The sequence below is a fragment of the Microtus oregoni genome, unplaced genomic scaffold, assembly GCF_018167655.1.
Source record: "Microtus oregoni isolate MIOR12 unplaced genomic scaffold, Mior012 000008F_ref0000371, whole genome shotgun sequence".
Taxonomy (NCBI): Eukaryota; Metazoa; Chordata; class Mammalia; order Rodentia; family Cricetidae; genus Microtus; species Microtus oregoni.
This window is the reverse complement of record NW_024543067.1, coordinates 36,033,492-36,055,286: the sequence shown is the minus strand read 5'-3', so window position 1 is coordinate 36,055,286 and position 21,795 is coordinate 36,033,492. Positions and strand designations below refer to the sequence as shown.

Below are 21,795 nucleotides of genomic sequence, written 5' to 3'. Positions count from 1 at the left end.
TTTGTTTTGTCGAGACAGGGATTCTCCATAGCGTTGGAGCCTGTCCTGGAGCTAGCTCTTGTAGACCCGGCTGGCCTCGAACTCACAGGGATCCGACAGCCTCCGCTCCCGAGTGCTGGGATTAAAGGCATGCACCACCACCGCCCAGCAAGGCCCATCTGATTTAGGCAATCCCACAGTTGTGGTTTCCTATCCCAGGTGACAATAGTTTACTGTTAAGTTGACAGAAGTGATTACTCTGTATATATGAATGCACCTTTGGGGCTCAGAGGGCAGTTTCATGGATTTTGCTCTCTCTCCGAGATATCAAACTCAGGTTGGTATGCTGGTGTGGCACACAGTGCCTTTACCCCCACCTCACTGTCCTGTCCTCATCTTGACCACCTACTGAGAAACATTCTAAGGAATAAGGAAGGGCACCCTTGAGCCCTGACCTTGGATTACTTGGCCTTTGGATTTTCCAGAGACAGCCAGGAAACACAAAGTTTTAAGAACATAGTAAGCGGGGCCAGGCGGTGGTGGCTCCTGCCTTTGAAACCAGCACTCAAGAGGGGGGCAGAGGCAGGTGGATCTCTGTGAGTTCAAGGAGAGCCTGGTCTACAAGAGCTAGTTCCAGGACAGGTTCCACTACATTCCCCATTACTTCACTCATTGCAGTTGGGGTCAGAAACAGGTACTCAGTGAGAAGCACCTGTGCATGGGCACATACAAACCAGGCCTTTGCGTCGTTTCCAGGATGTCCAGGGCCTGATTTTATGCACATCACAGTCTAGCTAATGGTAGGTTTGTCATTTTACTTCCTCTTAGAACTTCGGAACACCCTTTGTAGCCTGGAACCCAGCAGCTCCCAGTTCCATGCCCACAGCCTTGGGCGAGAGGATCTGTTCCTTCAGGGCCCCAAGTCTTGTGAGTGACCTGTAAGGACTGGAATAAGGATGAGCTAGATGAACCGTCCATCCGAGGCAGCCTACTCTGCCTCTGATTTCTGACATTTCTAGATACCCGTTTGACTCCAAGTTCAGGTGAACATGGAAAGCAATGATTTCCCCGTTGGGGTGAGTAGAAATGGGTTCAGACGCTGGTCTGAGGCAGTATGGATGAGATCGCAGAGGAGCGTGTGGTACCCTGGTGGGCACTCGATCTAGGCAGTCACACTGTCAGACTGCTTATTGTAGTGATATTTCATTTGTGTTTTAGTAAATCAAGCTTTCCTGAAGATCAGAGTGTAAAACAAACACCCTGGTCAGCCTCACAGACCAGGCAGTGACATCACACACCTTTAATCCAAGTTGCCAGACTAGTTGGCCATAGAAACTGGGCGGGAGTGGTACACGCCCTTAATCCCCGCCCTAGAGAGGGATATAAGACAGGAGGAGACAGCTCTCGGCCAGTCTCATTCTGAGGATTCCTGGAGGCAGGATCGCCACCATACTCGGACTAAAAATCTTCATTTAAAAGAAGTTTTAAGGGAGAATAGTGGCGGCGAATTCTGCATCGAGTTAGTTGGCTGCTGGAGGAGCGGGCTGAGCCATGGCGACTATGGTGGAGGAGGTCCAGAAGCATTCCGTACACACACTGGTGTGGAGGTCACTGAAGAGGACCCATGACATGTTTGTAGCTGATAATGGAAAACCTGTGCCTTTGGATGAAGAGAGTCACAAGCGGAAGATGGCAATCAAGCTTCGTAATGAGTATGGTCCTGTCTTGCATATGCCCACTTCTAAAGAGAACCTTAAGGAGAAGGGACCTCAGAACGTGGCAGAGTCATATCCCCATAAACAGTATCCTGCCAATCAAGGACAAGAAGTTGAATACCTGGTGACAGGTACACATCCATACCCGCCAGGACCCGGTGTTGCCCTGACCGCCGCCACCAAGGTCCAGAGAATGCCCAGTGAGTCAGCCGCACAGTCCTTAGCTGTGGCGCTGCCGAATCAGGCCCGAGCTGATGCAAATGGTACTGGACCTGCTGGGAGTGAGTACCGACACCCAGGAGCTTCTGACCGTTCCCAGCCCACAGCAGTGAAGTCTGTGATCATGGAGGCCGGCAATACCAAGAACTCTGCATTATTGGCTAAAAAAGCCCCTACCATGCCCAAACCCCAGTGGCACCCACCGTGGAAACTCTGTAGGGTTATCAGTGGGCATCTTGGCTGGGTTCGGTGCATTGCCGTGGAACCTGGCAATCAGTGGTTCGTTACCGGCTCTGCCGACAGAACTATCAAGATTTGGGACTTGGCTAGTGGCAAATTGAAGCTGTCCTTGACTGGGCACATCAGCACGGTGCGTGGTGTGATTGTGAGCACGAGGAGCCCCTACTTGTTCTCTTGTGGAGAAGACAAGCAAGTGAAGTGCTGGGATCTTGAGTACAACAAGGTTATACGGCACTATCATGGCCATCTAAGTGCAGTGTATGGTCTGGATTTGCATCCAACAATCGACGTCCTGGTGACTTGTAGTCGAGATTCAACTGCACGCATCTGGGACGTGAGGACTAAAGCCAGTGTGCACACGTTGTCCGGACACACAAATGCAGTTGCTACCGTGAGATGCCAGGCTGCAGAACCACAGATTATCACCGGGAGTCACGATACCACAATACGATTATGGGATCTGGTGGCTGGAAAGACAAGAGTGACATTGACGAATCATAAGAAATCTGTCAGGGCTGTGGTCTTACATCCACGACATTACACATTTGCATCTGGGTCTCCAGATAACATAAAGCAGTGGAAGTTCCCTGACGGAGGCTTCATTCAGAATCTCTCCGGTCACAACGCCATCATCAACACGCTGGCAGTCAATGCCGACGGAGTACTTGTGTCTGGAGCCGACAATGGCACCATGCACCTTTGGGACTGGAGGACTGGCTACAATTTTCAGCGGGTCCGTGCTGCTGTCCAGCCAGGGTCTTTGGACAGTGACTCAGGAATTTTTGCTTGTGCTTTTGATCAGTCACAAAGCCGGTTGCTAACAGCACAAGCTGACAAAACCATCAAAGTTTACAGGGAGGACGAGACTGCAAGGGAAGAAACTCACCCAGTCAGCTGGAAACCAGAGATTATCAAGAGGATAATCTGAGTCAATTGGGAGCATGGGGGCCTTGGGGGACGGTTGAAGGGAGGAGAGGAGAGGCAAGGAGGCGAGCAAAGAAAAATGTAGAGCTCAACAAATATCAATAAAAATTTTAAAAAAATAAAAAATAAAAAGAGGAATTTATTCTTTTTTATGGGTAGGTGAACATACATGTCTGTGAGAATATGGAAAACAAAGGGTGTTCTTTGGGTGCTGTTTACCTTCAGTTTTCTCTCTCTCTCTCTCTCTCTCTCTCTCTCTCTCTTTGTTTTGTTTGTTTTTGTTTCTCAAGATGGGGGTTCTCTGTGTAACCACCCTAGCTGTCCTGGAACTAGCTCGAACCCACAGAGATCCACCTGCCTCTGTCTCCGGAGTGCTGGGATTAAAGGCCTTGTGCTATCACTGCCTGGCCTGTTTGTTTTAAAGGATTTATGTGGATGAATGTTTTCCCCGCATATGCACTATGTTGGATCCCTTGGAACTTGGGTTATGAATTGCTGTGAGCCACGCTGGGTGCTGGGAACTGAACCTGCATCGATTACAACAGCAGTAAGTGCTATCGAGCCATTTCTTCAGTCCCTTACTTATTCTTTGAGGCGGGGTCTCTTATGGATCCAGAACTTCACATGTGTGTGTGGCTGCAAGCTCTCAGAATCTGTCTCTCCGGGGCTGGTTTTATAAGCATGGTCTGTCCGGCCTGACTTTTGTTTTGTTTTTAATAGAGTCTCCATGAACCAAATTCATTTCCTCACAAGAGCACTTTGTGGCTGAGCCATCTCCATAGCTCTCACTATTCATAAATAATAGGTTTAAGAGCTGCCTCAGGACGGGAGGTGTAGCTCTTGGTAGAGTCCTTGCCTGGTGTCTGCTTTGCTTCTCCTTTCTGTGTTATCTTGTGACTGAAAGCAACCTGGGGTAAGTGAAGTTAAAACAAGCCAGGACCAGCTGCTGCCTAGGAATGGTACTGAGTCCAGTGGACTGGGATCTTCTAAGTCAATGAGCCTCCCCGCATTAAAAAAAAATCCCCACAAAATCCCCACAGGCCAAACTTTTTTTGTTTTTTTGTTTTGTCGAGACAGGGATTCTCCATAGCGTTGGAGCCTGTCCTGGAGCTAGCTCTTGTAGACCCGGCTGGCCTCGAACTCACAGGGATCCGACAGCCTCCGCTCCCGAGTGCTGGGATTAAAGGCATGCACCACCACCGCCCAGCAAGGCCCATCTGATTTAGGCAATCCCACAGTTGTGGTTTCCTATCCCAGGTGACAATAGTTTACTGTTAAGTTGACAGAAGTGATTACTCTGTATATATGAATGCACCTTTGGGGCTCAGAGGCCAGTTTCATGGATTTTGCTCTCTCTCCGAGATATCAAACTCAGGTTGGTATGCTGGTGTGGCACACAGTGCCTTTACCCCCACCTCACTGTCCTGTCCTCATCTTGACCACCTACTGAGAAACATTCTAAGGAATAAGGAAGGGCACCCTTGAGCCCTGACCTTGGATTACTTGGCCTTTGGATTTTCCAGAGACAGCCAGGAAACACAAAGTTTTAAGAACATAGTAAGCGGGGCCAGGCGGTGGTGGCTCCTGCCTTTGAAACCAGCACTCAAGAGGGGGGCAGAGGCAGGTGGATCTCTGTGAGTTCAAGGAGAGCCTGGTCTACAAGAGCTAGTTCCAGGACAGGTTCCACTACATTCCCCATTACTTCACTCATTGCAGTTGGGGTCAGAAACAGGTACTCAGTGAGAAGCACCTGTGCATGGGCACATACAAACCAGGCCTTTGCGTCGTTTCCAGGATGTCCAGGGCCTGATTTTATGCACATCACAGTCTAGCTAATGGTAGGTTTGTCATTTTACTTCCTCTTAGAACTTCGGAACACCCTTTGTAGCCTGGAACCCAGCAGCTCTCAGTTCCATGCCCACAGCCTTGGGCGAGAGGATCTGTTCCTTCAGGGCCCCAAGTCTTGTGAGTGACCTGTAAGGACTGGAATAAGGATGAGCTAGATGAACCGTCCATCCGAGGCAGCCTACTCTGCCTCTGATTTCTGACATTTCTAGATACCCGTTTGACTCCAAGTTCAGGTGAACATGGAAAGCAATGATTTCCCCGTTGGGGTGAGTAGAAATGGGTTCAGACGCTGGTCTGAGGCAGTATGGATGAGATCGCAGAGGAGCGTGTGGTACCCTGGTGGGCACTCGATCTAGGCAGTCACACTGTCAGACTGCTTATTGTAGTGATATTTCATTTGTGTTTTAGTAAATCAAGCTTTCCTGAAGATCAGAGTGTAAAACAAACACCCTGGTCAGCCTCACAGACCAGGCAGTGACATCACACACCTTTAATCCAAGTTGCCAGACTAGTTGGCCATAGAAACTGGGCGGGAGTGGTACACGCCCTTAATCCCCGCCCTAGAGAGGGATATAAGACAGGAGGAGACAGCTCTCGGCCAGTCTCATTCTGAGGATTCCTGGAGGCAGGATCGCCACCATACTCGGACTAAAAATCTTCATTTAAAAGAAGTTTTAAGGGAGAATAGTGGCGGCGAATTCTGCATCGAGTTAGTTGGCTGCTGGAGGAGCGGGCTGAGCCATGGCGACTATGGTGGAGGAGGTCCAGAAGCATTCCGTACACACACTGGTGTGGAGGTCACTGAAGAGGACCCATGACATGTTTGTAGCTGATAATGGAAAACCTGTGCCTTTGGATGAAGAGAGTCACAAGCGGAAGATGGCAATCAAGCTTCGTAATGAGTATGGTCCTGTCTTGCATATGCCCACTTCTAAAGAGAACCTTAAGGAGAAGGGACCTCAGAACGTGGCAGAGTCATATCCCCATAAACAGTATCCTGCCAATCAAGGACAAGAAGTTGAATACCTGGTGACAGGTACACATCCATACCCGCCAGGACCCGGTGTTGCCCTGACCGCCGCCACCAAGGTCCAGAGAATGCCCAGTGAGTCAGCCGCACAGTCCTTAGCTGTGGCGCTGCCGAATCAGGCCCGAGCTGATGCAAATGGTACTGGACCTGCTGGGAGTGAGTACCGACACCCAGGAGCTTCTGACCGTTCCCAGCCCACAGCAGTGAAGTCTGTGATCATGGAGGCCGGCAATACCAAGAACTCTGCATTATTGGCTAAAAAAGCCCCTACCATGCCCAAACCCCAGTGGCACCCACCGTGGAAACTCTGTAGGGTTATCAGTGGGCATCTTGGCTGGGTTCGGTGCATTGCCGTGGAACCTGGCAATCAGTGGTTCGTTACCGGCTCTGCCGACAGAACTATCAAGATTTGGGACTTGGCTAGTGGCAAATTGAAGCTGTCCTTGACTGGGCACATCAGCACGGTGCGTGGTGTGATTGTGAGCACGAGGAGCCCCTACTTGTTCTCTTGTGGAGAAGACAAGCAAGTGAAGTGCTGGGATCTTGAGTACAACAAGGTTATACGGCACTATCATGGCCATCTAAGTGCAGTGTATGGTCTGGATTTGCATCCAACAATCGACGTCCTGGTGACTTGTAGTCGAGATTCAACTGCACGCATCTGGGACGTGAGGACTAAAGCCAGTGTGCACACGTTGTCCGGACACACAAATGCAGTTGCTACCGTGAGATGCCAGGCTGCAGAACCACAGATTATCACCGGGAGTCACGATACCACAATACGATTATGGGATCTGGTGGCTGGAAAGACAAGAGTGACATTGACGAATCATAAGAAATCTGTCAGGGCTGTGGTCTTACATCCACGACATTACACATTTGCATCTGGGTCTCCAGATAACATAAAGCAGTGGAAGTTCCCTGACGGAGGCTTCATTCAGAATCTCTCCGGTCACAACGCCATCATCAACACGCTGGCAGTCAATGCCGACGGAGTACTTGTGTCTGGAGCCGACAATGGCACCATGCACCTTTGGGACTGGAGGACTGGCTACAATTTTCAGCGGGTCCGTGCTGCTGTCCAGCCAGGGTCTTTGGACAGTGACTCAGGAATTTTTGCTTGTGCTTTTGATCAGTCACAAAGCCGGTTGCTAACAGCACAAGCTGACAAAACCATCAAAGTTTACAGGGAGGACGAGACTGCAAGGGAAGAAACTCACCCAGTCAGCTGGAAACCAGAGATTATCAAGAGGATAATCTGAGTCAATTGGGAGCATGGGGGCCTTGGGGGACGGTTGAAGGGAGGAGAGGAGAGGCAAGGAGGCGAGCAAAGAAAAATGTAGAGCTCAACAAATATCAATAAAAATTTTAAAAAAATAAAAAATAAAAAGAGGAATTTATTCTTTTTTATGGGTAGGTGAACATACATGTCTGTGAGAATATGGAAAACAAAGGGTGTTCTTTGGGTGCTGTTTACCTTCAGTTTCTCTCTCTCTCTCTCTCTCTCTCTCTCTCTCTCTCTCTTTGTTTTGTTTGTTTTTGTTTCTCAAGATGGGGGTTCTCTGTGTAACCACCCTAGCTGTCCTGGAACTAGCTCGAACCCACAGAGATCCACCTGCCTCTGTCTCCGGAGTGCTGGGATTAAAGGCCTTGTGCTATCACTGCCTGGCCTGTTTGTTTTAAAGGATTTATGTGGATGAATGTTTTCCCCGCATATGCACTATGTTGGATCCCTTGGAACTTGGGTTATGAATTGCTGTGAGCCACGCTGGGTGCTGGGAACTGAACCTGCATCGATTACAACAGCAGTAAGTGCTATCGAGCCATTTCTTCAGTCCCTTACTTATTCTTTGAGGCGGGGTCTCTTATGGATCCAGAACTTCACATGTGTGTGTGGCTGCAAGCTCTCAGAATCTGTCTCTCCGGGGCTGGTTTTATAAGCATGGTCTGTCCGGCCTGACTTTTGTTTTGTTTTTAATAGAGTCTCCATGAACCAAATTCATTTCCTCACAAGAGCACTTTGTGGCTGAGCCATCTCCATAGCTCTCACTATTCATAAATAATAGGTTTAAGAGCTGCCTCAGGACGGGAGGTGTAGCTCTTGGTAGAGTCCTTGCCTGGTGTCTGCTTTGCTTCTCCTTTCTGTGTTATCTTGTGACTGAAAGCAACCTGGGGTAAGTGAAGTTAAAACAAGCCAGGACCAGCTGCTGCCTAGGAATGGTACTGAGTCCAGTGGACTGGGATCTTCTAAGTCAATGAGCCTCCCCGCATTAAAAAAAAATCCCCACAAAATCCCCACAGGCCAAACTTTTTTTGTTTTTTTGTTTTGTCGAGACAGGGATTCTCCATAGCGTTGGAGCCTGTCCTGGAGCTAGCTCTTGTAGACCCGGCTGGCCTCGAACTCACAGGGATCCGACAGCCTCCGCTCCCGAGTGCTGGGATTAAAGGCATGCACCACCACCGCCCAGCAAGGCCCATCTGATTTAGGCAATCCCACAGTTGTGGTTTCCTATCCCAGGTGACAATAGTTTACTGTTAAGTTGACAGAAGTGATTACTCTGTATATATGAATGCACCTTTGGGGCTCAGAGGCCAGTTTCATGGATTTTGCTCTCTCTCCGAGATATCAAACTCAGGTTGGTATGCTGGTGTGGCACACAGTGCCTTTACCCCCACCTCACTGTCCTGTCCTCATCTTGACCACCTACTGAGAAACATTCTAAGGAATAAGGAAGGGCACCCTTGAGCCCTGACCTTGGATTACTTGGCCTTTGGATTTTCCAGAGACAGCCAGGAAACACAAAGTTTTAAGAACATAGTAAGCGGGGCCAGGCGGTGGTGGCTCCTGCCTTTGAAACCAGCACTCAAGAGGGGGGCAGAGGCAGGTGGATCTCTGTGAGTTCAAGGAGAGCCTGGTCTACAAGAGCTAGTTCCAGGACAGGTTCCACTACATTCCCCATTACTTCACTCATTGCAGTTGGGGTCAGAAACAGGTACTCAGTGAGAAGCACCTGTGCATGGGCACATACAAACCAGGCCTTTGCGTCGTTTCCAGGATGTCCAGGGCCTGATTTTATGCACATCACAGTCTAGCTAATGGTAGGTTTGTCATTTTACTTCCTCTTAGAACTTCGGAACACCCTTTGTAGCCTGGAACCCAGCAGCTCTCAGTTCCATGCCCACAGCCTTGGGCGAGAGGATCTGTTCCTTCAGGGCCCCAAGTCTTGTGAGTGACCTGTAAGGACTGGAATAAGGATGAGCTAGATGAACCGTCCATCCGAGGCAGCCTACTCTGCCTCTGATTTCTGACATTTCTAGATACCCGTTTGACTCCAAGTTCAGGTGAACATGGAAAGCAATGATTTCCCCGTTGGGGTGAGTAGAAATGGGTTCAGACGCTGGTCTGAGGCAGTATGGATGAGATCGCAGAGGAGCGTGTGGTACCCTGGTGGGCACTCGATCTAGGCAGTCACACTGTCAGACTGCTTATTGTAGTGATATTTCATTTGTGTTTTAGTAAATCAAGCTTTCCTGAAGATCAGAGTGTAAAACAAACACCCTGGTCAGCCTCACAGACCAGGCAGTGACATCACACACCTTTAATCCAAGTTGCCAGACTAGTTGGCCATAGAAACTGGGCGGGAGTGGTACACGCCCTTAATCCCCGCCCTAGAGAGGGATATAAGACAGGAGGAGACAGCTCTCGGCCAGTCTCATTCTGAGGATTCCTGGAGGCAGGATCGCCACCATACTCGGACTAAAAATCTTCATTTAAAAGAAGTTTTAAGGGAGAATAGTGGCGGCGAATTCTGCATCGAGTTAGTTGGCTGCTGGAGGAGCGGGCTGAGCCATGGCGACTATGGTGGAGGAGGTCCAGAAGCATTCCGTACACACACTGGTGTGGAGGTCACTGAAGAGGACCCATGACATGTTTGTAGCTGATAATGGAAAACCTGTGCCTTTGGATGAAGAGAGTCACAAGCGGAAGATGGCAATCAAGCTTCGTAATGAGTATGGTCCTGTCTTGCATATGCCCACTTCTAAAGAGAACCTTAAGGAGAAGGGACCTCAGAACGTGGCAGAGTCATATCCCCATAAACAGTATCCTGCCAATCAAGGACAAGAAGTTGAATACCTGGTGACAGGTACACATCCATACCCGCCAGGACCCGGTGTTGCCCTGACCGCCGCCACCAAGGTCCAGAGAATGCCCAGTGAGTCAGCCGCACAGTCCTTAGCTGTGGCGCTGCCGAATCAGGCCCGAGCTGATGCAAATGGTACTGGACCTGCTGGGAGTGAGTACCGACACCCAGGAGCTTCTGACCGTTCCCAGCCCACAGCAGTGAAGTCTGTGATCATGGAGGCCGGCAATACCAAGAACTCTGCATTATTGGCTAAAAAAGCCCCTACCATGCCCAAACCCCAGTGGCACCCACCGTGGAAACTCTGTAGGGTTATCAGTGGGCATCTTGGCTGGGTTCGGTGCATTGCCGTGGAACCTGGCAATCAGTGGTTCGTTACCGGCTCTGCCGACAGAACTATCAAGATTTGGGACTTGGCTAGTGGCAAATTGAAGCTGTCCTTGACTGGGCACATCAGCACGGTGCGTGGTGTGATTGTGAGCACGAGGAGCCCCTACTTGTTCTCTTGTGGAGAAGACAAGCAAGTGAAGTGCTGGGATCTTGAGTACAACAAGGTTATACGGCACTATCATGGCCATCTAAGTGCAGTGTATGGTCTGGATTTGCATCCAACAATCGACGTCCTGGTGACTTGTAGTCGAGATTCAACTGCACGCATCTGGGACGTGAGGACTAAAGCCAGTGTGCACACGTTGTCCGGACACACAAATGCAGTTGCTACCGTGAGATGCCAGGCTGCAGAACCACAGATTATCACCGGGAGTCACGATACCACAATACGATTATGGGATCTGGTGGCTGGAAAGACAAGAGTGACATTGACGAATCATAAGAAATCTGTCAGGGCTGTGGTCTTACATCCACGACATTACACATTTGCATCTGGGTCTCCAGATAACATAAAGCAGTGGAAGTTCCCTGACGGAGGCTTCATTCAGAATCTCTCCGGTCACAACGCCATCATCAACACGCTGGCAGTCAATGCCGACGGAGTACTTGTGTCTGGAGCCGACAATGGCACCATGCACCTTTGGGACTGGAGGACTGGCTACAATTTTCAGCGGGTCCGTGCTGCTGTCCAGCCAGGGTCTTTGGACAGTGACTCAGGAATTTTTGCTTGTGCTTTTGATCAGTCACAAAGCCGGTTGCTAACAGCACAAGCTGACAAAACCATCAAAGTTTACAGGGAGGACGAGACTGCAAGGGAAGAAACTCACCCAGTCAGCTGGAAACCAGAGATTATCAAGAGGATAATCTGAGTCAATTGGGAGCATGGGGACCTTGGGGGACGGTTGAAGGGAGGAGGGGAGAGGCAAGGAGGCGAGCAGAGAAAAATGTAGAGCTCAACAAATATCAATAAAAATTTTAAAAAAATAAAAAATAAAAAGAGGAATTTATTCTTTTTTATGGGTAGGTGAACATACATGTGTGTGAGAATATGGAAACCAAAGGGTGTTCTTTGGGTGCTGTTTACCTTCAGTTTTCTCTCTCTCTCTCTCTCTCTCTCTCTCTCTCTCTCTCTCTCTTTGTTTTGTTTGTTTTTGTTTCTCAAGATGGGGGTTCTCTGTGTAACCACCCTAGCTGTCCTGGAACTAGCTCGAACCCACAGAGATCCACCTGCCTCTGTCTCCGGAGTGCTGGGATTAAAGGCCTTGTGCTATCACTGCCTGGCCTGTTTGTTTTAAAGGATTTATGTGGATGAATGTTTTCCCCGCATATGCACTATGTTGGATCCCTTGGAACTTGGGTTATGAATTGCTGTGAGCCACGCTGGGTGCTGGGAACTGAACCTGCATCGATTACAACAGCAGTAAGTGCTATCGAGCCATTTCTTCAGTCCCTTACTTATTCTTTGAGGCGGGGTCTTTTATGGATCCAGAACTTCACATGTGGGTGTGGCTGCAAGCTCTCAGAATCTGTCTCTCCGGGGCTGGTTTTATAAGCATGGTCTGTCCGGCCTGACTTTTGTTTTGTTTTTAATAGAGTCTCCATGAACCAAATTCATTTCCTCACAAGAGCACTTTGTGGCTGAGCCATCTCCATAGCTCTCACTATTCATAAATAATAGGTTTAAGAGCTGCCTCAGGACGGGAGGTGTAGCTCTTGGTAGAGTCCTTGCCTGGTGTCTGCTTTGCTTCTCCTTTCTGTGTTATCTTGTGACTGAAAGCAACCTGGGGTAAGTGAAGTTAAAACAAGCCAGGACCAGCTGCTGCCTAGGAATGGTACTGAGTCCAGTGGACTGGGATCTTCTAAGTCAATGAGCCTCCCCGCATTAAAAAAAAATCCCCACAAAATCCCCACAGGCCAAACTTTTTTTGTTTTTTTGTTTTGTCGAGACAGGGATTCTCCATAGCGTTGGAGCCTGTCCTGGAGCTAGCTCTTGTAGACCCGGCTGGCCTCGAACTCACAGGGATCCGACAGCCTCCGCTCCCGAGTGCTGGGATTAAAGGCATGCACCACCACCGCCCAGCAAGGCCCATCTGATTTAGGCAATCCCACAGTTGTGGTTTCCTATCCCAGGTGACAATAGTTTACTGTTAAGTTGACAGAAGTGATTACTCTGTATATATGAATGCACCTTTGGGGCTCAGAGGCCAGTTTCATGGATTTTGCTCTCTCTCCGAGATATCAAACTCAGGTTGGTATGCTGGTGTGGCACACAGTGCCTTTACCCCCACCTCACTGTCCTGTCCTCATCTTGACCACCTACTGAGAAACATTCTAAGGAATAAGGAAGGGCACCCTTGAGCCCTGACCTTGGATTACTTGGCCTTTGGATTTTCCAGAGACAGCCAGGAAACACAAAGTTTTAAGAACATAGTAAGCGGGGCCAGGCGGTGGTGGCTCCTGCCTTTGAAACCAGCACTCAAGAGGGGGGCAGAGGCAGGTGGATCTCTGTGAGTTCAAGGAGAGCCTGGTCTACAAGAGCTAGTTCCAGGACAGGTTCCACTACATTCCCCATTACTTCACTCATTGCAGTTGGGGTCAGAAACAGGTACTCAGTGAGAAGCACCTGTGCATGGGCACATACAAACCAGGCCTTTGCGTCGTTTCCAGGATGTCCAGGGCCTGATTTTATGCACATCACAGTCTAGCTAATGGTAGGTTTGTCATTTTACTTCCTCTTAGAACTTCGGAACACCCTTTGTAGCCTGGAACCCAGCAGCTCCCAGTTCCATGCCCACAGCCTTGGGCGAGAGGATCTGTTCCTTCAGGGCCCCAAGTCTTGTGAGTGACCTGTAAGGACTGGAATAAGGATGAGCTAGATGAACCGTCCATCCGAGGCAGCCTACTCTGCCTCTGATTTCTGACATTTCTAGATACCCGTTTGACTCCAAGTTCAGGTGAACATGGAAAGCAATGATTTCCCCGTTGGGGTGAGTAGAAATGGGTTCAGACGCTGGTCTGAGGCAGTATGGATGAGATCGCAGAGGAGCGTGTGGTACCCTGGTGGGCACTCGATCTAGGCAGTCACACTGTCAGACTGCTTATTGTAGTGATATTTCATTTGTGTTTTAGTAAATCAAGCTTTCCTGAAGATCAGAGTGTAAAACAAACACCCTGGTCAGCCTCACAGACCAGGCAGTGACATCACACACCTTTAATCCAAGTTGCCAGACTAGTTGGCCATAGAAACTGGGCGGGAGTGGTACACGCCCTTAATCCCCGCCCTAGAGAGGGATATAAGACAGGAGGAGACAGCTCTCGGCCAGTCTCATTCTGAGGATTCCTGGAGGCAGGATCGCCACCATACTCGGACTAAAAATCTTCATTTAAAAGAAGTTTTAAGGGAGAATAGTGGCGGCGAATTCTGCATCGAGTTAGTTGGCTGCTGGAGGAGCGGGCTGAGCCATGGCGACTATGGTGGAGGAGGTCCAGAAGCATTCCGTACACACACTGGTGTGGAGGTCACTGAAGAGGACCCATGACATGTTTGTAGCTGATAATGGAAAACCTGTGCCTTTGGATGAAGAGAGTCACAAGCGGAAGATGGCAATCAAGCTTCGTAATGAGTATGGTCCTGTCTTGCATATGCCCACTTCTAAAGAGAACCTTAAGGAGAAGGGACCTCAGAACGTGGCAGAGTCATATCCCCATAAACAGTATCCTGCCAATCAAGGACAAGAAGTTGAATACCTGGTGACAGGTACACATCCATACCCGCCAGGACCCGGTGTTGCCCTGACCGCCGCCACCAAGGTCCAGAGAATGCCCAGTGAGTCAGCCGCACAGTCCTTAGCTGTGGCGCTGCCGAATCAGGCCCGAGCTGATGCAAATGGTACTGGACCTGCTGGGAGTGAGTACCGACACCCAGGAGCTTCTGACCGTTCCCAGCCCACAGCAGTGAAGTCTGTGATCATGGAGGCCGGCAATACCAAGAACTCTGCATTATTGGCTAAAAAAGCCCCTACCATGCCCAAACCCCAGTGGCACCCACCGTGGAAACTCTGTAGGGTTATCAGTGGGCATCTTGGCTGGGTTCGGTGCATTGCCGTGGAACCTGGCAATCAGTGGTTCGTTACCGGCTCTGCCGACAGAACTATCAAGATTTGGGACTTGGCTAGTGGCAAATTGAAGCTGTCCTTGACTGGGCACATCAGCACGGTGCGTGGTGTGATTGTGAGCACGAGGAGCCCCTACTTGTTCTCTTGTGGAGAAGACAAGCAAGTGAAGTGCTGGGATCTTGAGTACAACAAGGTTATACGGCACTATCATGGCCATCTAAGTGCAGTGTATGGTCTGGATTTGCATCCAACAATCGACGTCCTGGTGACTTGTAGTCGAGATTCAACTGCACGCATCTGGGACGTGAGGACTAAAGCCAGTGTGCACACGTTGTCCGGACACACAAATGCAGTTGCTACCGTGAGATGCCAGGCTGCAGAACCACAGATTATCACCGGGAGTCACGATACCACAATACGATTATGGGATCTGGTGGCTGGAAAGACAAGAGTGACATTGACGAATCATAAGAAATCTGTCAGGGCTGTGGTCTTACATCCACGACATTACACATTTGCATCTGGGTCTCCAGATAACATAAAGCAGTGGAAGTTCCCTGACGGAGGCTTCATTCAGAATCTCTCCGGTCACAACGCCATCATCAACACGCTGGCAGTCAATGCCGACGGAGTACTTGTGTCTGGAGCCGACAATGGCACCATGCACCTTTGGGACTGGAGGACTGGCTACAATTTTCAGCGGGTCCGTGCTGCTGTCCAGCCAGGGTCTTTGGACAGTGACTCAGGAATTTTTGCTTGTGCTTTTGATCAGTCACAAAGCCGGTTGCTAACAGCACAAGCTGACAAAACCATCAAAGTTTACAGGGAGGACGAGACTGCAAGGGAAGAAACTCACCCAGTCAGCTGGAAACCAGAGATTATCAAGAGGATAATCTGAGTCAATTGGGAGCATGGGGACCTTGGGGGACGGTTGAAGGGAGGAGGGGAGAGGCAAGGAGGCGAGCAGAGAAAAATGTAGAGCTCAACAAATATCAATAAAAATTTTAAAAAAATAAAAAATAAAAAGAGGAATTTATTCTTTTTTATGGGTAGGTGAACATACATGTGTGTGAGAATATGGAAACCAAAGGGTGTTCTTTGGGTGCTGTTTACCTTCAGTTTTCTCTCTCTCTCTCTCTCTCTCTCTCTCTCTCTCTTTGTTTTGTTTGTTTTTGTTTCTCAAGATGGGGGTTCTCTGTGTAACCACCCTAGCTGTCCTGGAACTAGCTCGAACCCACAGAGATCCACCTGCCTCTGTCTCCGGAGTGCTGGGATTAAAGGCCTTGTGCTATCACTGCCTGGCCTGTTTGTTTTAAAGGATTTATGTGGATGAATGTTTTCCCCGCATATGCACTATGTTGGATCCCTTGGAACTTGGGTTATGAATTGCTGTGAGCCACGCTGGGTGCTGGGAACTGAACCTGCATCGATTACAACAGCAGTAAGTGCTATCGAGCCATTTCTTCAGTCCCTTACTTATTCTTTGAGGCGGGGTCTCTTATGGATCCAGAACTTCACATGTGGGTGTGGCTGCAAGCTCTCAGAATCTGTCTCTCCGGGGCTGGTTTTATAAGCATGGTCTGTCCGGCCTGACTTTTGTTTTGTTTTTAATAGAGTCTCCATGAACCAAATTCATTTCCTCACAAGAGCACTTTGTGGCTGAGCCATCTCCATAGCTCTCACTATTCATAAATAATAGGTTTAAGAGCTGCCTCAGGACGGGAGGTGTAGCTCTTGGTAGAGTCCTTGCCTGGTGTCTGCTTTGCTTCTCCTTTCTGTGTTATCTTGTGACTGAAAGCAACCTGGGGTAAGTGAAGTTAAAACAAGCCAGGACCAGCTGCTGCCTAGGAATGGTACTGAGTCCAGTGGACTGGGATCTTCTAAGTCAATGAGCCTCCCCGCATTAAAAAAAAATCCCCACAAAATCCCCACAGGCCAAACTTTTTTTGTTTTTTTGTTTTGTCGAGACAGGGATTCTCCATAGCGTTGGAGCCTGTCCTGGAGCTAGCTCTTGTAGACCCGGCTGGCCTCGAACTCACAGGGATCCGACAGCCTCCGCTCCCGAGTGCTGGGATTAAAGGCATGCACCACCACCGCCCAGCAAGGCCCATCTGATTTAGGCAATCCCACAGTTGTGGTTTCCTATCCCAGGTGACAATAGTTTACTGTTAAGTTGACAGAAGTGATTACTCTGTATATATGAATGCACCTTTGGGGCTCAGAGGCCAGTTTCATGGATTTTGCTCTCTCTCCGAGATATCAAACTCAGGTTGGTATGCTGGTGTGGCACACAGTGCCTTTACCCCCACCTCACTGTCCTGTCCTCATCTTGACCACCTACTGAGAAACATTCTAAGGAATAAGGAAGGGCACCCTTGAGCCCTGACCTTGGATTACTTGGCCTTTGGATTTTCCAGAGACAGCCAGGAAACACAAAGTTTTAAGAACATAGTAAGCGGGGCCAGGCGGTGGTGGCTCCTGCCTTTGAAACCAGCACTCAAGAGGGGGGCAGAGGCAGGTGGATCTCTGTGAGTTCAAGGAGAGCCTGGTCTACAAGAGCTAGTTCCAGGACAGGTTCCACTACATTCCCCATTACTTCACTCATTGCAGTTGGGGTCAGAAACAGGTACTCAGTGAGAAGCACCTGTGCATGGGCACATACAAACCAGGCCTTTGCGTCGTTTCCAGGATGTCCAGGGCCTGATTTTATGCACATCACAGTCTAGCTAATGGTAGGTTTGTCATTTTACTTCCTCTTAGAACTTCGGAACACCCTTTGTAGCCTGGAACCCAGCAGCTCTCAGTTCCATGCCCACAGCCTTGGGCGAGAGGATCTGTTCCTTCAGGGCCCCAAGTCTTGTGAGTGACCTGTAAGGACTGGAATAAGGATGAGCTAGATGAACCGTCCATCCGAGGCAGCCTACTCTGCCTCTGATTTCTGACATTTCTAGATACCCGTTTGACTCCAAGTTCAGGTGAACATGGAAAGCAATGATTTCCCCGTTGGGGTGAGTAGAAATGGGTTCAGACGCTGGTCTGAGGCAGTATGGATGAGATCGCAGAGGAGCGTGTGGTACCCTGGTGGGCACTCGATCTAGGCAGTCACACTGTCAGACTGCTTATTGTAGTGATATTTCATTTGTGTTTTAGTAAATCAAGCTTTCCTGAAGATCAGAGTGTAAAACAAACACCCTGGTCAGCCTCACAGACCAGGCAGTGACATCACACACCTTTAATCCAAGTTGCCAGACTAGTTGGCCATAGAAACTGGGCGGGAGTGGTACACGCCCTTAATCCCCGCCCTAGAGAGGGATATAAGACAGGAGGAGACAGCTCTCGGCCAGTCTCATTCTGAGGATTCCTGGAGGCAGGATCGCCACCATACTCGGACTAAAAATCTTCATTTAAAAGAAGTTTTAAGGGAGAATAGTGGCGGCGAATTCTGCATCGAGTTAGTTGGCTGCTGGAGGAGCGGGCTGAGCCATGGCGACTATGGTGGAGGAGGTCCAGAAGCATTCCGTACACACACTGGTGTGGAGGTCACTGAAGAGGACCCATGACATGTTTGTAGCTGATAATGGAAAACCTGTGCCTTTGGATGAAGAGAGTCACAAGCGGAAGATGGCAATCAAGCTTCGTAATGAGTATGGTCCTGTCTTGCATATGCCCACTTCTAAAGAGAACCTTAAGGAGAAGGGACCTCAGAACGTGGCAGAGTCATATCCCCATAAACAGTATCCTGCCAATCAAGGACAAGAAGTTGAATACCTGGTGACAGGTACACATCCATACCCGCCAGGACCCGGTGTTGCCCTGACCGCCGCCACCAAGGTCCAGAGAATGCCCAGTGAGTCAGCCGCACAGTCCTTAGCTGTGGCGCTGCCGAATCAGGCCCGAGCTGATGCAAATGGTACTGGACCTGCTGGGAGTGAGTACCGACACCCAGGAGCTTCTGACCGTTCCCAGCCCACAGCAGTGAAGTCTGTGATCATGGAGGCCGGCAATACCAAGAACTCTGCATTATTGGCTAAAAAAGCCCCTACCATGCCCAAACCCCAGTGGCACCCACCGTGGAAACTCTGTAGGGTTATCAGTGGGCATCTTGGCTGGGTTCGGTGCATTGCCGTGGAACCTGGCAATCAGTGGTTCGTTACCGGCTCTGCCGACAGAACTATCAAGATTTGGGACTTGGCTAGTGGCAAATTGAAGCTGTCCTTGACTGGGCACATCAGCACGGTGCGTGGTGTGATTGTGAGCACGAGGAGCCCCTACTTGTTCTCTTGTGGAGAAGACAAGCAAGTGAAGTGCTGGGATCTTGAGTACAACAAGGTTATACGGCACTATCATGGCCATCTAAGTGCAGTGTATGGTCTGGATTTGCATCCAACAATCGACGTCCTGGTGACTTGTAGTCGAGATTCAACTGCACGCATCTGGGACGTGAGGACTAAAGCCAGTGTGCACACGTTGTCCGGACACACAAATGCAGTTGCTACCGTGAGATGCCAGGCTGCAGAACCACAGATTATCACCGGGAGTCACGATACCACAATACGATTATGGGATCTGGTGGCTGGAAAGACAAGAGTGACATTGACGAATCATAAGAAATCTGTCAGGGCTGTGGTCTTACATCCACGACATTACACATTTGCATCTGGGTCTCCAGATAACATAAAGCAGTGGAAGTTCCCTGACGGAGGCTTCATTCAGAATCTCTCCGGTCACAACGCCATCATCAACACGCTGGCAGTCAATGCCGACGAAGTACTTGTGTCTGGAGCCGACAATGGCACCATGCACCTTTGGGACTGGAGGACTGGCTACAATTTTCAGCGGGTCCGTGCTGCTGTCCAGCCAGGGTCTTTGGACAGTGACTCAGGAATTTTTGCTTGTGCTTTTGATCAGTCACAAAGCCGGTTGCTAACAGCACAAGCTGACAAAACCATCAAAGTTTACAGGGAGGACGAGACTGCAAGGGAAGAAACTCACCCAGTCAGCTGGAAACCAGAGATTATCAAGAGGATAATCTGAGTCAATTGGGAGCATGGGGACCTTGGGGGACGGTTGAAGGGAGGAGGGGAGAGGCAAGGAGGCGAGCAGAGAAAAATGTAGAGCTCAACAAATATCAATAAAAATTTTAAAAAAATAAAAAATAAAAAGAGGAATTTATTCTTTTTTATGGGTAGGTGAACATACATGTGTGTGAGAATATGGAAACCAAAGGGTGTTCTTTGGGTGCTGTTTACCTTCAGTTTTCTCTCTCTCTCTCTCTCTCTCTCTCTCTCTCTCTCTCTCTCTTTGTTTTGTTTGTTTTTGTTTCTCAAGATGGGGGTTCTCTGTGTAACCACCCTAGCTGTCCTGGAACTAGCTCGAACCCACAGAGATCCACCTGCCTCTGTCTCCGGAGTGCTGGGATTAAAGGCCTTGTGCTATCACTGCCTGGCCTGTTTGTTTTAAAGGATTTATGTGGATGAATGTTTTCCCCGCATATGCACTATGTTGGATCCCTTGGAACTTGGGTTATGAATTGCTGTGAGCCACGCTGGGTGCTGGGAACTGAACCTGCATCGATTACAACAGCAGTAAGTGCTATCGAGCCATTTCTTCAGTCCCTTACTTATTCTTTGAGGCGGGGTCTCTTATGGATCCAGAACTTCACATGTGGGTGTGGCTGCAAGCTCTCAGAATCTGTCTCTCCGGGGCTGGTTTTATAAGCATGGTCTGTCCGGCCTGACTTTTGTTTTGTTTTTAATAGAGTCTCCATGAACCAAATTCATTTCCTCACAAGAGCACTTTGTGGCTGAGCCATCTCCATAGCTCTCACTATTCATAAATAATAGGTTTAAGAGCTGCCTCAGGACGGGAGGTGTAGCTCTTGGTAGAGTCCTTGCCTGGTGTCTGCTTTGCTTCTCCTTTCTGTGTTATCTTGTGACTGAAAGCAACCTGGGGTAAGTGAAGTTAAAACAAGCCAGGACCAGCTGCTGCCTAGGAATGGTACTGAGTCCAGTGGACTGGGATCTTCTAAGTCAATGAGCCTCCCCGCATTAAAAAAAAATCCCCACAAAATCCCCACAGGCCAAACTTTTTTTGTTTTTTTGTTTTGTCGAGACAGGGATTCTCCATAGCGTTGGAGCCTGTCCTGGAGCTAGCTCTTGTAGACCCGGCTGGCCTCGAACTCACAGGGATCCGACAGCCTCCGCTCCCGAGTGCTGGGATTAAAGGCATGCACCACCACCGCCCAGCAAGGCCCATCTGATTTAGGCAATCCCACAGTTGTGGTTTCCTATCCCAGGTGACAATAGTTTACTGTTAAGTTGACAGAAGTGATTACTCTGTATATATGAATGCACCTTTGGGGCTCAGAGGCCAGTTTCATGGATTTTGCTCTCTCTCCGAGATATCAAACTCAGGTTGGTATGCTGGTGTGGCACACAGTGCCTTTACCCCCACCTCACTGTCCTGTCCTCATCTTGACCACCTACTGAGAAACATTCTAAGGAATAAGGAAGGGCACCCTTGAGCCCTGACCTTGGATTACTTGGCCTTTGGATTTTCCAGAGACAGCCAGGAAACACAAAGTTTTAAGAACATAGTAAGCGGGGCCAGGCGGTGGTGGCTCCTGCCTTTGAAACCAGCACTCAAGAGGGGGGCAGAGGCAGGTGGATCTCTGTGAGTTCAAGGAGAGCCTGGTCTACAAGAGCTAGTTCCAGGACAGGTTCCACTACATTCCCCATTACTTCACTCATTGCAGTTGGGGTCAGAAACAGGTACTCAGTGAGAAGCACCTGTGCATGGGCACATACAAACCAGGCCTTTGCGTCGTTTCCAGGATGTCCAGGGCCTGATTTTATGCACATCACAGTCTAGCTAATGGTAGGTTTGTCATTTTACTTCCTCTTAGAACTTCGGAACACCCTTTGTAGCCTGGAACCCAGCAGCTCTCAGTTCCATGCCCACAGCCTTGGGCGAGAGGATCTGTTCCTTCAGGGCCCCAAGTCTTGTGAGTGACCTGTAAGGACTGGAATAAGGATGAGCTAGATGAACCGTCCATCCGAGGCAGCCTACTCTGCCTCTGATTTCTGACATTTCTAGATACCCGTTTGACTCCAAGTTCAGGTGAACATGGAAAGCAATGATTTCCCCGTTGGGGTGAGTAGAAATGGGTTCAGACGCTGGTCTGAGGCAGTATG

At 49.4% G+C, this 21,795-nt stretch overlaps 5 protein-coding genes across 5 annotated transcripts; all 5 read left to right on the top strand.

Moving 5' to 3' along the window:
- The first annotated feature begins 1,539 nt into the window (after positions 1–1,539).
- On the top strand, positions 1,540–3,081 carry LOC121451319 (pleiotropic regulator 1-like). Its single transcript, XM_041656788.1, has one exon. The coding sequence runs from the start codon at positions 1,540–1,542 to the stop codon at positions 3,079–3,081; it is 1,542 nt and encodes a 513-aa protein (XP_041512722.1).
- A 2,594-nt stretch (positions 3,082–5,675) lies between these two features.
- Positions 5,676–7,217, top strand: LOC121451318 (pleiotropic regulator 1-like). The gene has a single exon (XM_041656787.1). The coding sequence runs from the start codon at positions 5,676–5,678 to the stop codon at positions 7,215–7,217; it is 1,542 nt and encodes a 513-aa protein (XP_041512721.1).
- Positions 7,218–9,814: 2,597 nt separating this feature from the next.
- On the top strand, positions 9,815–11,356 carry LOC121451317 (pleiotropic regulator 1-like). Its single transcript, XM_041656786.1, has one exon. It carries the CDS (start codon positions 9,815–9,817, stop codon positions 11,354–11,356), a length of 1,542 nt encoding a protein of 513 aa, XP_041512720.1.
- Positions 11,357–13,958: 2,602 nt separating this feature from the next.
- LOC121451316 (pleiotropic regulator 1-like) lies at positions 13,959–15,500 on the top strand. The gene has a single exon (XM_041656785.1). It carries the CDS (start codon positions 13,959–13,961, stop codon positions 15,498–15,500), a length of 1,542 nt encoding a protein of 513 aa, XP_041512719.1.
- Positions 15,501–18,094: 2,594 nt separating this feature from the next.
- LOC121451315 (pleiotropic regulator 1-like) lies at positions 18,095–19,636 on the top strand. The gene has a single exon (XM_041656784.1). It carries the CDS (start codon positions 18,095–18,097, stop codon positions 19,634–19,636), a length of 1,542 nt encoding a protein of 513 aa, XP_041512718.1.
- Positions 19,637–21,795: the final 2,159 nt, after the last annotated feature.

Coding starts and splice junctions, on each gene's coding strand:
- LOC121451319 (XM_041656788.1), top strand. CDS start 1,540: ATGGTGGAGGAGGTCCAGAAGCATTCCGTACACACACTGGTGTGGAGG.
- LOC121451318 (XM_041656787.1), top strand. CDS start 5,676: ATGGTGGAGGAGGTCCAGAAGCATTCCGTACACACACTGGTGTGGAGG.
- LOC121451317 (XM_041656786.1), top strand. CDS start 9,815: ATGGTGGAGGAGGTCCAGAAGCATTCCGTACACACACTGGTGTGGAGG.
- LOC121451316 (XM_041656785.1), top strand. CDS start 13,959: ATGGTGGAGGAGGTCCAGAAGCATTCCGTACACACACTGGTGTGGAGG.
- LOC121451315 (XM_041656784.1), top strand. CDS start 18,095: ATGGTGGAGGAGGTCCAGAAGCATTCCGTACACACACTGGTGTGGAGG.